Source organism: Montipora capricornis, chromosome 11 (assembly GCF_036669925.1).
Source record: "Montipora capricornis isolate CH-2021 chromosome 11, ASM3666992v2, whole genome shotgun sequence".
Lineage (NCBI taxonomy): Eukaryota > Metazoa > Cnidaria > Anthozoa > Scleractinia > Acroporidae > Montipora > Montipora capricornis.
Genome location: NC_090893.1, coordinates 3,135,787 through 3,151,917, shown reverse-complemented (window position 1 = coordinate 3,151,917; position 16,131 = coordinate 3,135,787). Strand labels below are relative to the sequence as shown.

Sequence of the window (16,131 nt, the reverse complement as noted above, 5' to 3'; positions counted from 1 at the left end):
TGTGAAAAATGGGTTGTTCTCTAAGCATGTGGAAATTGTTTTTGGACTCTGGGGCTTTTTACTATATAATTTTTTATCAATCTACATGTGAGGGTGGACAAAAGGCCGAATCAAGGCGATTTTTCGGATTAAATCATCCTCGATCGCGGAATGATCACTGGCTTCAGAAGTTCTGATTCTCCAGTCTTGTCTTCTTTTAGTGAAGAATAGGAGCAAATTTCATAACTAGCCCAGAACGTCTCAAATCAACTCACTTAGGACACAAGGTGCAATAAAAGTACAAGTTTATTTTATTTACTTTTGTTGCTGTAAACTAGGATTTCATGTTTCCCATATAAACCCTACAAATGCTTACGCTGACTGGGTTGCCTGTGACAAAACCTGACAAACTCAACATCAGAATTTACAATGTTTTCCTCGATGAAAATAAGCATTACGCACGAAAAAGTGAACATGAACAAAAATAGGCTACATTAGCTACGACTGGAGAAAAAAATAGGACATGCGTTTATCATCCAACCCTGGGCAATGGATGACTAAGATTCCTTCGCCGCAGATTTTTTGTCGGCACTCTCTGAAAACACGTTCAGCTTCACTGCTAAATACCCACCACTTATTTGCACATAAAAGGAGTAAAACAATCATCTCATTGCGTTATTCTTCAAAAAACGCCTCTGAATGCTTAAAATGGTGGCAGGGTATTCAGCAGTTTCCCCAAGGATTCCTACCATGATAACCAATAGAAACATACCAATTATGCATATGCCGGACCTAGACCTTATCGTAGGACCTGGGGGAATTTATAGCTTCTTAAAAACATCATGTAGAACGGAATGCATGTTCAAAACGCTAATACACGGCTAGAACTTTAAAAATATGATCATTTTTACCCGTTTTCGCAACAAGATGCTTCAGGATCGCGATGGGAAGGATTTTTTCCGCAAGGATCGCATAGGTAAGACATCCGCCATCTTGATATTACAATCCCGTCCCGTTTGGGGATCAAGTGAACGCTATCCCCAGTCCTCCCTCTAAATCGGTCAGTGTAAAAGAAGGACTGCAGACTGCAGACTGCAGACCAGGGGTAAAATGCATACTGAGGTTATAACGTAACTGTTGAAAAAGCCCAAACCTCTTAGAAATGCTAACATTAGGCCTACTTAGGCCTAAAACAATATTTAGGCATAACTGTTAGCATTTCTAATGGGTCTGGGCTTTTTCAACAGTTACGTTATAACCTCAGTCGGCATTTTACCCCCGGTCTGCTGTCTGCAGTCTGCGTTTTACACTGACCGTGATAAAAATGCTGGATTTTGGATACCCTAGCATATTCACCTTAAGAAAAGCCGAGTCGTCTCCTCCAAAGTAAAACTCCGTATCACAGACGATCTTCAATCCTGCGTATTGCTGCTCGGTGTCCGGAAATCCACTGGTCAGGCAAGCCTCATATTGATACTTGTAGGTGTTTAACGGCTGGTATCCTAGAAGGTATTCAACAACTGCATTGTTACGAGAAGGAGGAAGTGATTGAGTTGCTCGGGCAAATGTAGGTTCGTCCAATGACAGTGCCACCCCACCCTACCCGTCGGAATTGTCAACAGGAAAAGAAGAGAAGCTCGTTTTCGAGTGGTAAACTAAAACCGGATGCTTAGGTCCACACTGGTTCTGGCAAGAGGATCAATTTTCGATTTCGATCGATTTCCTTTGTTCGAGCAGAACAGTAGCATTTCTTATTAATCAGTTTAATTTTTGGTCGTTAAGTAAACCTGCAATTTGTTAAAAGTCTTAAATCTCAACCCTACGAATTGGGAACGTCAATCTTGTCCATATCCCTTTCATGAACACTACACTTATTCTTGAAAATAGTGAAGTGTTATCCAAAGCACTTCTTTATAAGAATAACAAAATGTCTTTTTTTAGAATAAATCTCTCTTTCGGTTTACAGCCTCACATGACCCAATAATTAACCGGCGGAAATTGAAAAACAAAGATTGTGATTAAATGCGGATTTGTTAAAAGGCTTAAAATTTAATCCGATGTGGATTAAGTGGATTGGAACCATGGAGAAACAAACCAATCAATTAATAAACCGCTAATAGCGAGGTCCAAGACACGCACAGCGGAAATGAACAACTTTGAAGTGTCCGGCATACCGCTGAAGAAAGGTTGGAAAGGTGAAGGAAATTGATACGCTCTGTCTTAAATTAATAAGAACCTTTTTATAAGAATCAGGTAAGGCTAAGTTCTTATCGAAATTTTCAGAATATGCCCAGGCTGAGAGTCAGAAATGCTCACTGCACTTGCTCCTTTTGTGAGTAGTAAAAATAACAGGTGGAAGAAATGTTTCATCATCATCATCATCATCATCATCAGTCCTTTTTGCACCATGGGACGCATAAGGCCTCGAAAGAAATGTTACCCTGTGGTCTAATTAACAGGACAACTAATTCATTTTGGCAACATTAACAACGTGGTTTAATTCCTTATTGCATGATACATTGTAGTCGAACTGAGCATACCACGCAACGTCAGTTTATGAACATGTTTTTAAAGCACGTTTTCATTGAGCTGCGCAGAAATCGCAAAAAAATTAAGAACGTTCACGACAGCCTCTGCCAAAAACTTAGACATTCCGTTATAAAAAAAAGAGTGTATTAGTAAAAGGTGATTCTTTTCATTTTTTCAAAGCTGCTCTCAAAAGGACAAGTGGGTGTTACGAATTATCCCTGCTTGAGTTACAAATTCCCGAGTTCACTGGCTTTCCTAGAATTGCGAAATGAGAAAGAAAGGCTTCTTTGTTGTAAGAACTTCGCCTATATATCCTTGGCCCGTTATTGCCTCAGGATAATGAAAAATTGCACAATTCTACCGTTCTGCTAAGATAAAGATACGATTTTCTCAGGTCGAATCATTGATATTCATCTTTTTCCATAATTGATGCGCAACAATTCAATCCACACCAGGAAAACAAGATACCTTATACTTTTGAGGAATTTCCTTTCTTTATTTGTTCTTAGGCAGTTTATTTAGCAAATAGAACTTGTCTCACTGTGTGGGAATCAGTTGAATTAGGAAGCGAGGTCAAGTGTGATTTGTGATAAGATGGAGTTAGACTCGCAGTTTCCTTTCTCTATTTCAGTCAAGGGAGAAAGTCGCAGGATGAAGAAGACTAATGGAACGGAAATCTTGTGGAGCGAAACTAACGGAATAATGACTTCCTTGTGGAATAATCGATTTGTCGACCGGAATAAGTAGATTTTTTTAACAGAACAATGAATTCTTTTTTAATTGAATAATGGAATAGCGAAAATTTTCCAGCAGGAATAATGGCATGAATACCCAATTATTCTTGCTTCAACCCCCGAGAAAAAGGCCAAACATCTTCATCGTATTTAATTTTAGATCCTCCCTTTTAATCCGTAAGCTTCTTAACTTTTTAAGCTAATGTCGACTCCAACATTGAAAACCAGTTTCACGGAGACTATACAGCCTCAAATGAATTGGAATTAAATTAAGGCTAGATCAGCATATAGATCAAGAGGCTCCAAGATACATATTCACGGTTGTCTTCAATCAGATTGTACAAAGCCTCAGTGCGATGAGAAGGGAACTAAGTGAAACAGCTAGATCAAATGATGGAGTTAATGATAAAGGTGATATAATAACATAATGCAATGAATCTTCATTTCGAGTTTATCGAACTATAAATCAGTTAATTAGCTGTGCATTAATTTAGCTTCTTTGATGATGACCGAAGTTCTCAAATTTGACTATGGTTACGCAGAAAGGGCGTGTCTTTCTTTACCTTTGAGGTGCAGGTCCGCTGAAACTTTTAGCCCTTCTTCACCTAGGAAAGAAATCATCATCAAAAGGGAATATAGCTGACATGATTGTTTTTATGTTATGAAGTTTCTGCTGAGAAAGAAAAGTGAGCCACGTAAAGATTAAACGATACTAAAATATTTCTTTGAAGCTCAGGTTCATGGCTACGGCCCAGATCAGTGAAAAATTGATTAATTCATTAAGTTATTGTCAGATGGAGGCGCGAGGTAGTTCTTGTTTTCTACCAAAGAAAAGCACCGGAAGTTAATAAAACTGTGAAGCGTGATATAGCTTGCTTTTTTAAACGTTTCCGCACACAAACGCAACGGGGCTAAGAGCTATGCAATTTAAGAAATGAGCTGAGGTTTTTACTCAGGAAACGTTACAAAAGGTTGTCGAGTAGAAAAACTCGACATTTTTTTAAGTTGCAAAAACGAAGTATTCAAGCTCTCAATTTTCTCTCTCTAAGTTGTTTTCACCGTTGAAGAATGAGAAAATTATACCCATTAACTGTAATTTTAGTTGATATCTATGATCTCTTATTTCACTTAACTAGTTGCATTACTATGTAGTGTATCTGTCGAGATAAACCTATCATGGCGCAGTGAACACAATTAAGGCATTGGACTGAATTTTTGGGAGGATTGCATAACTTGTTTGATGTGGCTGCCTTCAGTTCTTAACGCCAACTTTTCCATGCTTGTCGGCACCCTATAATAAACTCATTCTTACTTTTTTGCGTGAGCGAACTTTCTTCGGCCTCCCATGAAGTCTTACATCTCACTTTTGCATGTTGCAAGAGCACCCAACGAGTACATTAAGCTAAAAGCCTTTGGGAGACGTTTCTAGGCTCCTTGTAATGTATAAAGACTGTCTAAAGAGATTTTTTATCACCTAGAAGAATTTGATCCGTTCGGATATCTTAGCTGAAAATTGAAGTGTCCGAAAATTTTAGGGAATTATATCTTCATTACAGAAATTGCTAGCTGATCGTTACCTTCTCAGAGCTTCCAACTGAACCATTTGCTCACCCGAAAATGGTAGGTGACCTTTGTAAGTGCCAAAAATTGCAAAAATACCCCTTCCGCAAACGTAAGGGATTACTTTTCCCTGGTGGCGAATCTTTTAGGTGACGTATTAGTAAATAAATCTGTAGCTGTTTGCCAACGTAGAACCGAAATTCTTAGTAAAGTTTTACTCTCCCGAACACGTAATTCACCGAAGATTATCGTTGGGTGCCCCTGGTGTTTTCCTCAGTAAAATCTTCTTGTGTACAGAGAGATATTGTTCCGCATTCAAGTACTTCCTCAGTCTGTTATATTGTCCTACCATTTTGGAGAACTACTTTCGCAAAGGACCCATGTACTTTAATTCTCAAGTTTTCCGAAGGGCTCGTCCCTCTACTGTTTAATTAATTAAGAAATAGTGAATGTGTTAATATTTAGGAACAACGAAATGACGTACCTCGAAAAGCTGCAAGCGAAACTCCGGCAAACAAGAGAAGAGCGAAAACTTTCATCTTGCTGCGAACCCGGCTACGCGTCCAACAAGGCTTGTCCCAATATACCTCGGGTATTTATAGTAGAGCAAGGGTCAACAACAAAGAAATTAAATCTGCATCTTGATGAAATTCTCGGAAACTAAAAAAACAGTTCTTGATAACCTTTGATCAAACAGCTTTAAGTCCAAGAGACAAACAGAAGCCCTGACAGAAATCAACATGCACGTCAAAGACTTGATGATAGTTTTTCATTAAACCGTTTTTTAAACAAGTGTCTTTGTAGTTGGCCATTTCAGAGACGACGTCATAAAGGAATCTCTATCCAGATTTTACAGAGAGCTCTTGTGAACTCACGTGTTTTATGCATGATGTGCCTTAACTTGTTATTAACAATCTTTGGACTCGGAAGAAGTAATGTTTTTCTTATGATTTTTTTCAGGATAATCTGCAAAATGATATGCTCGTGCAGTAACGTTTGACCTCTTTCAGTATCGGTTGATAATAAAAGTTCTTTCTTCTTCTTGTTATCTGGCGGGCACTTCACACAACTAGCTTTTCACAAAGATTAGTCTTTCCTCTTATATCGATTGAACATTGTAAACTTCAGTGAAAATAAACTTCAAACCTTCGTGGGTTTTTGTTATCAGAGCTGATGGCCTTTATAAAGGCACAGGTAGCCCAAGTTTAGCAAGTGACCAAAATATATATGCAACGAGGGCCTGGGTTAAGAATGTTCTGCGTAGCTAACGTAGGGAAGGCCAGAACAAATTTCGGGTTTTAAACACCTCATTTTTGTTTATCAACTCTATTTTTAATAGAAAGACAGAGTAATTAGGCTCTACATTTTTTCTTCTTTGGGAATTTTGGATCAACTCTGCACTTGTTTTCTTATCTGCTAATTGAATTCTATGGATATTTTAATTCCAAAAAAGGCCAATTGAACATTCCAATGGGTTAACCTCTCGTATTTTTTGAAACTGTCTTGTTTCATTAAAATTTCAGCTGGAGGATTCCATTTCTTTTATGAAAGTAGATGTTTATTGAAATTTCCGCCATACAATCATGTCCGCACACGTTAGAAGGCACTTGACAGCTTATCTGTCACCATATGAAAATTGAGGATGATTCAAGGAGTAGCTTTAATTAATAACATTGTTTGAAAAAATTCCCTATGACTGAAACCAAACGAGAGAAAATCGAAAGAAAAAGAACATAAAATCAACCCCTGAACATTCTTAATCTTAATTGGTGCCTATGCCAGACCTCAATTCAGAGTACGTGAATCGAGATGGCTTGAGACTTTCTCAGAATTTGACACTTTTCCAAACACTAAATTGTCATCTTTTAGATTCCTTAGCTGAGTTGTTTTTTGCAGGATACATCAGTCCAAACTGTCAAATTTGATTTGTATTTCACAGCATGTACTGGACGGCGAAAATTGAACTAAAGTGCAAATCTCAATCTTGATCATTAATTATGAAGATTAAATCAAACTTAGACCTTTGAACTTATAGGTAGATTAAGTAATATAAACTTCTTTAAGGCGCTTTAGAAATTGCGTTTAAAGCCGCATAATATAAGCTATGGCTCGCTCTTAGCACGAAATTCCAAGTCTTGAAGAAAGAGGGAGCTCGTAAGCTTATAGCCAAAATCAAATAAACTCTGCTTATATAAACAACAAATGACCGCTAATTATTGGGTCAGCAGCATATCAAATTAATCAAAGGTTGCTTTTTGTGGGAAAATAATAATCCCCCCTTCCTTCTTACGAAAGAAAAGCTTCTCGAAAAGAGTAGAGCACCAGCAAACTCAACTCATATGAAGACGATGCCGAGTCTGGAACTGAACGTGGATCGACCGATCGGTCAGAAGTTTAGTTAATTGCTTAACTTCCATTAAAGTTGAGGTTTTAAAACCTTTGCAAAAACCGTGGACGATAAGTCTTTCGAAGTCTTGCATAGCGTTGGATCAGAGAAAATCGACGTGATAAAACAACGCCAATATACATTTTCGTGTTGTTTCATCAGTCGTGCAGTAAGTAGTCTATTTGACTTTCATAAATACTTTTGATTGATGAATGGCATATGTGTGAACGCGTGCAAATAGCTTGGATCAGGGAAGTTTACATTGTAAATACCATCTCACTAATATTGATATTATCTGACTTGTGAGATGCAATAGCTTAATTAATGAGTACTGTAACTTTTTATCTAAATGACTGTCACAGTGTAGAAAACTGGACCTGTTATATTTAAACTGTAACAGAGTTTCGAAGATGGACATAAATCGGTTGGTTGTAAAGCTCATTATCAGTTCTGTTTTTAGGATTAAAGATCTGGGTCATGTTTCCAAACATTTCCGGATTGAAAGTCAGCAGATGAGCGGACAAGGAATTATCTGGAGGAAACACGATTTTCTTTAATGCAAGCAAGACATTAGTACTCGTTTCGATTGAACTTCATCCATCTTCAGTGCTAATAGCAGAAACTGCTAACGGGCGTGACTGACATAATTATTTAGGCAGTATTCGATACGACAAGTTTTACAGTGACAGTACGTGTAGATCATACAAATAAACACAGAAAAACACCGTCGGCTGAATATACTAAAGGCCATCTGATGAGAGTTAAAGAAAAACATTTCGTACCCGAAAAGTCAGTTGTGAAACTAAGGTACTCCTACTCTAGTTTCTATTGTTACCATTTCTTAAGACCACAACATAAAAAATATTTTTGCAAAGTTCTTCCTTCCTTCTGAAGATATCCAGGGGATTATGGCACGCAATTCGCCCACCCGAATTTTCGAGATCTTGGAAGCAGAAAAGTGATCTGAAACAGGGAAGCACATAGTAGTCGACACGGGTGGTCGACTGATCCCGTTTCCGAGCTCTGCACTGGCAAAACGACAGACTGGGAGGAAATTGGAACAGTTTCAGATCAGATGTGGGTTTTTGGTGAAAAGCCTATTCATGGAGTCTATTGGTGGAATCTGAAACTTAAAGCTTGTGGGGTCGCGAATGCAGTTGGGAAAGTACTCCAATTAGTGTTAGCGGAAACCCAAGTGGAAGGGGCCGAGAATGCCGCAGGGAGGGGGTAGGGGTCTGTAGATTACCCTCCCACCCCTCCCCCCTCTTCCAGGAAAGTTTGATTTTTATGCTATAGGATTGAAAGTGTACGGCGTTATTTTCGGTTTCATTTTCTCTTTTTGAAATAAAGAATCGAAAGTGCTCGCGATTTTTTCAGTCATAATTGTAAATAAGAAAGAGGCTTTCTTCCCGGCCTATCGTTCTTCTCACACGCAACCAAATGGATACTTGCCAAATTTTACAAAATCTACTTGATACCCGCAAAAAAATCTAACGTGGCAACGCTGCCTGATATCATATCATCATATCATATATCTTTATTTACCCTCGGATTTTTAGAGTAGCTTGGTGTAGCTAATATCTCCGAGCATTTACCCTCCCAACCATGATACACCACAGAAGACAGACCACAACACCGGGAACTACATGTCCTACTCTTTGCGACAAGTGTGTGGGTTCTTTTACGTCCCACAGAATTATGAACATTGAAGGGTTATGAGACAGCACCTCCGGCTTATCGTCCTTATCCGAGAAGACTAGAGAGTCTAACCATTTGCAGATGTAATTACAAAGGCAGCACTTTCTCCTCAGTTATTTGAAGACCCTGAGTGTTGGTCCGGCCGGAGTTGAACTCACGACCTCCCGCGTGACAGCCCGGTGCTCAACCAACTGAGCCACCGGTGCGCCGGCTCAGGGACAAATCGTTTCACATGATAGCAGTGTGATAGCAGCCGAGTATCTTTTGTTTAGAGTCCATTAGAAGGCTCGCCTTGTGACCAACGCACCTGCCGTCGTGTGGTCGGGTACCAAGGCAACATGCAATATTTAAAGGAAACTAAAACAAAGCTATAATCGGTACTAAATAAGACAAAATAGTTTGCAAGACATTTGCATGATGATGTCATTTGACTACAAGTACCAGAATCCTACAGGTTTTGCTTGTCTCATGCTAATTAGAGATATTGTTATTTTTACCCCGCTTGGAATACAAAATTTGAATAAGAAAAGAAAAACAAACTGAATTCTGGTAGTTGTAGTCAAATGACGCTATCGTGAAAATAGGCCATTGGGATATTGCTGCTTTATAAACGTCCCGCGACAATCATACCTTAGCTAAAGCATTGGAGTACAAGACGCAGAAATCGGGTCTTTGCCCTTTAGTCAAACATGGACCCTACACTATCGGGAGCAATAGACCTCTTTGCAGTTGCGTGCTTAGTTACCTGGCCTTTAAATGAAAGTGAGGCTGGTGTTGACCTTGTTGTGATACAGATCTCCCTCCTTTTCTTAGTTAATGCTGTTGTTGTCATCCTAGTTAGTAAGAATGTACATAAGAAAAGCAGAGAGGTTTCTATCAAAACAAAGTCAACTCCAGCCTCACCTTCATTCATAGGCCAGGTAACTAAGCGCATAACTGTAAAAATGGACTTTTGAGACAAAGGTGTAAATTAAATTCTATTCTTGCTAAGCTAAGATTTGAAATAAATGTGTTCCTCCGAAGCCGGACCCTGGATACTGGCTCGCATGCAAATTTCTTGATTCGTAGGTATATGTCGATATGTAAATAAGGCATTATGCTCACGTTCGAATTATGATGTTTACCAGGAAGGAGATATCATATACGTACTCCATCGCATATTCCAGAACCCAAATTTCGTCTCCACGAACGCACTTCGTAATTAATGATTACTCCTAGTTTATAATCAAGTTTGCTCATGCAAAACATTTTAAGGAAATATTTACGGAAATAAAAACGCCTACCTTTTTCAACACGACAAATTGCAGCTTGTACACAAGTAAGAAAAATCCTTCTCCATATTGTCAGCCTTAGCACTTTACTCATCCAAAGTAAGAGAGAACAATAGAAAACATGTGACATTGTTGGACGAATGTCATTTGGTCTCCCTGAAGAACGTCTGTGCAGAAATTAAACTAGTGCGCGCGGCGTAAAAGAGAATAGAAAATTCATCACCGTATGCTCAAATTCTCCACAAAACCTTTCATTTACTCGCGTTTACGTCGTGAGCCAGGCAAGACAAAAAATGGCGACGATTTGAAACGCAGGTGCAGAACGCTCGTGCGGTGGCAATGTTTTTGCTTGATGCACGAGAAGCACGTGCGTTTTATTCCATGTGCGCGCGCAAACGCCGCTTCAAAATATAACTTAATCAATCGCTATCTTGTTTGCGTTGGACAATATGGATGAATCGAACGGTATCTTATAAATGGATTTGGTATGAATGAATTGGAAGTAGAGACAGACAATAAACTTTTTACTGTTGTGCATGTGAGCAGGTCGTCGTCAAAATCTTTAAATACGGTCATAAATTTCCCCTTGTTGTAAAGCGGAATCTTGTTTTTTTTTAAGACCCATTCTGACCACTCCTTAAAACTGATCCTGGTAGTCCCTGGTTCAACTTCTCGGCTGCACTTGTAAATAGCCAACTGGTTCGTCTCCGGCCAGTTGGGAATCTCAAAAAAAGTTGTTATTCTGGGTCCGGTTGTTCGAAAGCCGATTAACTTAATCCAGGATTAGCGTAAACTTTTCTTTCATGTTTTCAACTTGTGGGTAAAAGTTTCTTCTGCTTATTCTTATTTTTCAACTGAGATGGACTTCCTCTAATGTAAACTTTTGCCGAGTATCAGCGTTGAACAACACTTGGGAGTAGAGAAATAAACTCCTTGGTTACTTTTTCATCTAGGATTAGCGTTAATCGGTTTTTGAACCACTAGGCCCTGTTCTGTCGTTTGATTGTGTTTTATTGGCCGTGAGAAGCCCCTATGGGGAGTAGGTAAGTGAGGGGTCGGCCTCTTTCTCTGACGGTCTGTAGGGGTTTGACTTTGCTGAGCAATCAAAGTCTAGCGCAAATAAATTTAAAAATGTATATATTTCATTCTTGATTATAAATCATCTTATATACAGCAAAAGTACTTCCCTTGCGTCTGTTCACAAGTCAAACTTTGGTAAAGAAATCAGAGGACAACACCTACCTCAAACCATGTCTTATGTGATCTACGAATTCAAGGCAACGTGAAATCCATGTCTCAAACAAATCTAAAGGGAAATCCACCGATAAAAAAAATGTACACCGGATGGTTTTAAATGTCGAGCCTACTTAACTCAAAATATAGCTTCTTTTTGAGGTACTATCAATATGCGGATCATTACTATTTGCCTTTCAATAAGTCAACGATAAAAAATAATGTTCAGCACTGCAACAGGAAATCACTTTATTAAACAATTCTTCTCGGCTTTTATCCTCTCGAGCCATTAATATTGCCGTTTTCCCGTTCAAATCTGTTGATTCTGTCTGTAATCCAAGGCTCTAGCACAGTGAGATTCGAATAAACGCCATATTTGTAGGGAGCACCGCATTCGTCACCCCAGGAAACCAAACCAGCCGCGTAATGACGCCCGCACTTCACACAAACCAGCGGACCACCACTGTCATATTCACATGCGTCGATGCCCCCTTTGGGAAATCCCGCACACAAGGCGGTGTCATGAATGGTCCCATTGTAAGACTTTTCCAGGTTACACACTTCACGTGACACAATTCGAACTTTAATCTCGCGCAAGACATCTGCTTGACGCCCATTCCACTCAGTGTGACCCCAACCCGCTACATGACATTCTTCATTTGGCGCGAAAACTTCATCAGTGCGAGGCAAACACAGTGGCTGCACGTGATTGGTGAAAACAAGTGGTTTGTCGAGCTTAAGAATGGCTGAAATGCAAAAGAGAACTAGATCAATATTTCTCGCATCAGCTTCTATTATAGAGTCCCGTGAAGTTCTTTTAGACATGGGCGGTGTTAACTTTACATGCTCAGAGCTTGCGTTCCCTAGAGAAGTGCGCTGAACCACTCAGTTATGCATAAGCAGTTACTATAATTATTACTAAAAATATCAGAAGACAAATTACCGAATGCCGATTGACTGAATCGTAGGGCGTTTTTTCTTAAACACAAGGGCACCGTTGGTTCCAGTAAGTGAAAGCATGATTACTTGATCCTGATTGGTTAACAATTGCTAGGTAACGAAGCGTTATAGATGGTCTTCAATCACGTGATGAGACGGCCATGTTGGTGCACAAAGCAAGAGCAAAATATGGCTTATGTTTTGCATTATAATAGAGTCCAATTCCTAAGACTTCTTTTCTCTATGGCTCTGTGCACCAACATAGATGCAGTACGTCAGGTGAAAACCATTTTGCTCTTTGTGTGCTAAAGAAGTAATCGCACGTGAATGAAGGACCTTGTATTTTCAAAGATATTTAAATTGCCCTCGTCGCAAAAACTGGCTATTTTGTTACTAAGCTTTGAAATTACTTGTGTAAATAATCCTTGATGCCCTCGGACGCAATTCGATTGCATATACTAATCACTAACATCAGAAGGTCGTGACGCAGGTATCACAACGGTTCTCGTGAAAGCTTTGGAAAAGAATGGACACGAGTAAATATGCAACAGAAATAATGGACCCATGCCCGAAAAAGAATGGAACTGCGTCGTATATAGCCGGCTCCTGCGCAGACATTCTTGTGACCCGTCACGCAATCTTTCAGAAGGAACGATTGCGTGACGAGTCACAATAATGTTTGCGCAGGAGGCTACGTCGTACATCAATACTTTAAAAGAACTAGAGGTGGGTTTGTCCACTAACACTGGAAAAAAGAGCTTTTTGGAAAGACAATATGCGGCCCCATTCCTCATCCCCACCTCTCTCTCCCCTTCCCTTCCCTCCCCCCCCCCCCCTCCCCACCAAAAAAATCATGGACCGAAACATTCATCCAATTATATGGCTTGGTTTGCAGACGACGACAGAGAGAGACGCCACACGTGCAGAGCGGTTGCTTGTCCCTAGTAAACTTCTTTAAGCTTCAATGCTCAAGTAATAAGTAATAATAATAATAAATAATAATAATAATAATAATAATAATAATAATAATAATAAAATTATTCTATGGCGCGCGAATCATAGAAAGATGCTCTCGCGCGCTTTACAATACAAACCTATCATATTTAGTTTACAACAAATATGATATAAAGTATGAATCAAGTAACAATCAGAAGTAGAAGTGTAATGCGTTGATACACGTGAAACTTGCTAAGTCGTTTTGTAGTTGTATAAATAAACAGGCTGGCCATTTTAAACCGTTTCTGGGGATGTCAAGAGCCCATAGCCTGTATAGCCCAGAACCTCCTCAACTCCTGTGCCTGAAATGAGGGCTTTCGAAATAATCACTAAACTCAACGTACAGATATCGATTGAACTCAGTGCTATAGGGCTTACTAGCTAAAGGTAAGGGGGGTGGGGGGAATCATGTCGATACCTCTAACACCTACCGACGTCATTCATGGGCGGTGTATCGTAGATCTTTTCAAAAAACATGGATTTGTAGTTCTCGTGTACGGTGATATTCACGATCTTCCGTCTTTGCTCAAATCGATCATCTCTTTCGCTCAAACGGTGGTCTCCTAGAACTGATGTCCAATCTGCTGGATTATTGGAGGTATAGGGATCTAGCAATAAACAAAAAGAGAAAAGAGAGCAGGGCTGTCATAGTGGTCAAATCACTGGCCTCCCACCAATGCTCGCCCGGGTTCCATTTCCAGACTTGACGTTACACGTGAGTCGAGTTTGTTTGTTCTCTACTCTGTACCGAGAGGTTTTTCTCTGGGTACTCCAGTTTTCCCCTCAAAACAAAAACAATGTTTTTTATTTCATTTACTTAATTTGTAACTTGGAAAGCCAAACTGAATGAACCATTCGACATTAGGAGAACGCAATTTCTAATCTTGGGGATCCTGTGCATAGGGTAAGCTTCAGCAAATTTTCGTTTTTCATTCGTCAGCGCCATCTTGAATTACGTCATACGTGCATTGATACGTCGTATGCGCAAATGGCCTTCTCCTTTGCTTCCAAAATGACTGTCGAACGCACTTCAATAATCTTACTAACAGAGATCTCAGTCATTCTCCGTCATTGCGACTTCACAAGGTCATACCTCTGCCTTTGTCTGAAGCCCCTAAACGTTGGAAAACTCTCTATCCGGAAGTCAGGTTTGAACAATTGCTAAAAAATTCTCAATGAGAAGTTAACGGCCTCACTTTTTATTTGGCTTTTTCGGAAGCTAAAATTGTTTTATATTATTATCGGGGCTTCCTGTAATTATATACCTATCATTGCTTTTTTCACTTTGATTTTGCATACAAACCAAACCGGTTATTAACAGCGAGACAGTGAATGATGACGACGATGACGATGACGATGACGATGACGATGACGATGACGATCACGACAACGATCACGACAACGATAACGATGACGACGATGATGACGAGGACGAGGACGATGACGAGAACGATGAAGATAATGATAATGATAATGACGATGACGACGACGATGATGATGACGACGACGGATATGAGAATTTTGATAATGATCAAAATGACAATGAGGAGGATGATGATAGGAGCTCACGCAAGGACGACGATGACGGCTATGAGGACGCCACAAAAAATAGGTTTAATTAGCAAAAACGATAGTATTGCACGCCCTGCACGTGCGTTTTACATTTTGATACATTTCTTTGCACTTCTCGTTTTGACACCGACTCGAAATGATCACATTTGAGGTCATCATGTAGAGGACGCGAGCACCTGACGACCACTTTTCAATTTTTTCTCTAAATATCCACACCGTTCTCATCAATTTTATTCTGGGAAAGTGAACTCACACTTTGAATGCCGAGAGACTTGGAGTAATCACAAAATTATTACAGGAACGGGAAATAATATTTTTAGACAACGTTCTCGTAGCCGTCGTCGTCGTTCTTGCTTAAGGTCTTTAATAAGAACAACTTAAGAATGCGCATCTGATCATAATTTTATAATTATTATTATTATTATTATTATTATTATTGTTATTATTATTATTATTATTATTATTATTATTATTATTATGAGGATGATGTAATAATGATCAAGATGACGACGACGACGATAATGATGATGATGATGATGATGATGATGATGACAGAGCTCTTTGTTGCAAATGTTCTCAAAGAATTTCGTTCGGATCTGACTCCGGATTTGATGCCACAAACTGTGAACGGTTATCTTGGAAAATATTCATTTCGCAATTTGTATTCATGGAAACAAGAGTGAATTAGAAAAGAGTGTTGTTATGGCATGGGTGGGCCACTCTCCAGCACAGTCACAAATGAGTCTATTTTTAGAATACCCGTTCCCGCGAAAATCAGTTGTCATATCCCTGAAAAAACAAGCCAAAAGCAGTCATGCGTGACATGGCTTCTTCTGATTGGTTAAAATTGGCGGCCCTTTGTTTGTATCGCACGCAAATTGTATCTAAAAATAAATGTATTTGCGACGGTGTTGGGGCAAGACCACAAAGTGATAGAACAACACTGTTATCTAATTCACTCTTGCTGAAAATCATCTTTTAAGAGTATGGAAATAAAGACAGTGATACTAAAACAATGCGCTGATGTTAGTATCCAAGTGTTTGATATCACCGCGCCGCCGCAGTAGTGACTTCCTTTATAGAACAGCGCCGCTTGCCATGGCCAATTTCCTTGGGAACTCTGGGTACCTCCCACAATTCTTTTCGAGCGTCGGCCCGTGGAGGTTCTTATCTTTCTAATGCCACAATCTTGGGGAAATACTACGAATAGAGGAAAATAATATTTCAGGCCTCG

The 16,131-nt window shown here is 39.5% G+C and overlaps 2 protein-coding genes across 3 annotated transcripts in view; both read right to left on the bottom strand.

Annotated features, from left to right (window-relative positions):
- The window catches only part of LOC138024682 (vitellogenin-like), a 67,609-nt gene extending 62,207 nt beyond the window's left edge, over positions 1 to 5,402 (bottom strand). Inside the window, exons 1-3 of the mRNA XM_068871893.1 lie at positions 5,287 to 5,402; positions 3,806 to 3,847; positions 1,336 to 1,481 (exon numbers count right to left, since the gene is read on the bottom strand). Of these exons, the coding sequence (XP_068727994.1) occupies positions 1,336 to 1,481; positions 3,806 to 3,847; positions 5,287 to 5,341 (243 nt within the window). The 5' untranslated portion in view covers positions 5,342 to 5,402. The remainder of the gene's footprint in view (positions 1 to 1,335; positions 1,482 to 3,805; positions 3,848 to 5,286) is intronic.
- A 5,875-nt stretch (positions 5,403 to 11,277) lies between these two features.
- Positions 11,278 to 16,131, bottom strand: part of LOC138023921 (transmembrane protease serine 11D-like) — a 9,062-nt gene continuing 4,208 nt past the window's right edge. The window contains exons 5-7 of one of the 2 annotated variants that reach the window (XM_068871006.1): positions 15,906 to 16,099; positions 13,757 to 13,933; positions 11,278 to 12,136 (exon numbers count right to left, since the gene is read on the bottom strand). In XM_068871006.1, coding sequence (XP_068727107.1) covers positions 11,664 to 12,136; positions 13,757 to 13,933; positions 15,906 to 16,099 — 844 coding nt within the window. In that variant the 3' untranslated portion in view covers positions 11,278 to 11,663. The remainder of the gene's footprint in view (positions 12,137 to 13,756; positions 13,934 to 15,905; positions 16,100 to 16,131) is intronic. The other variant, XM_068871007.1, reaches the window with a different exon arrangement.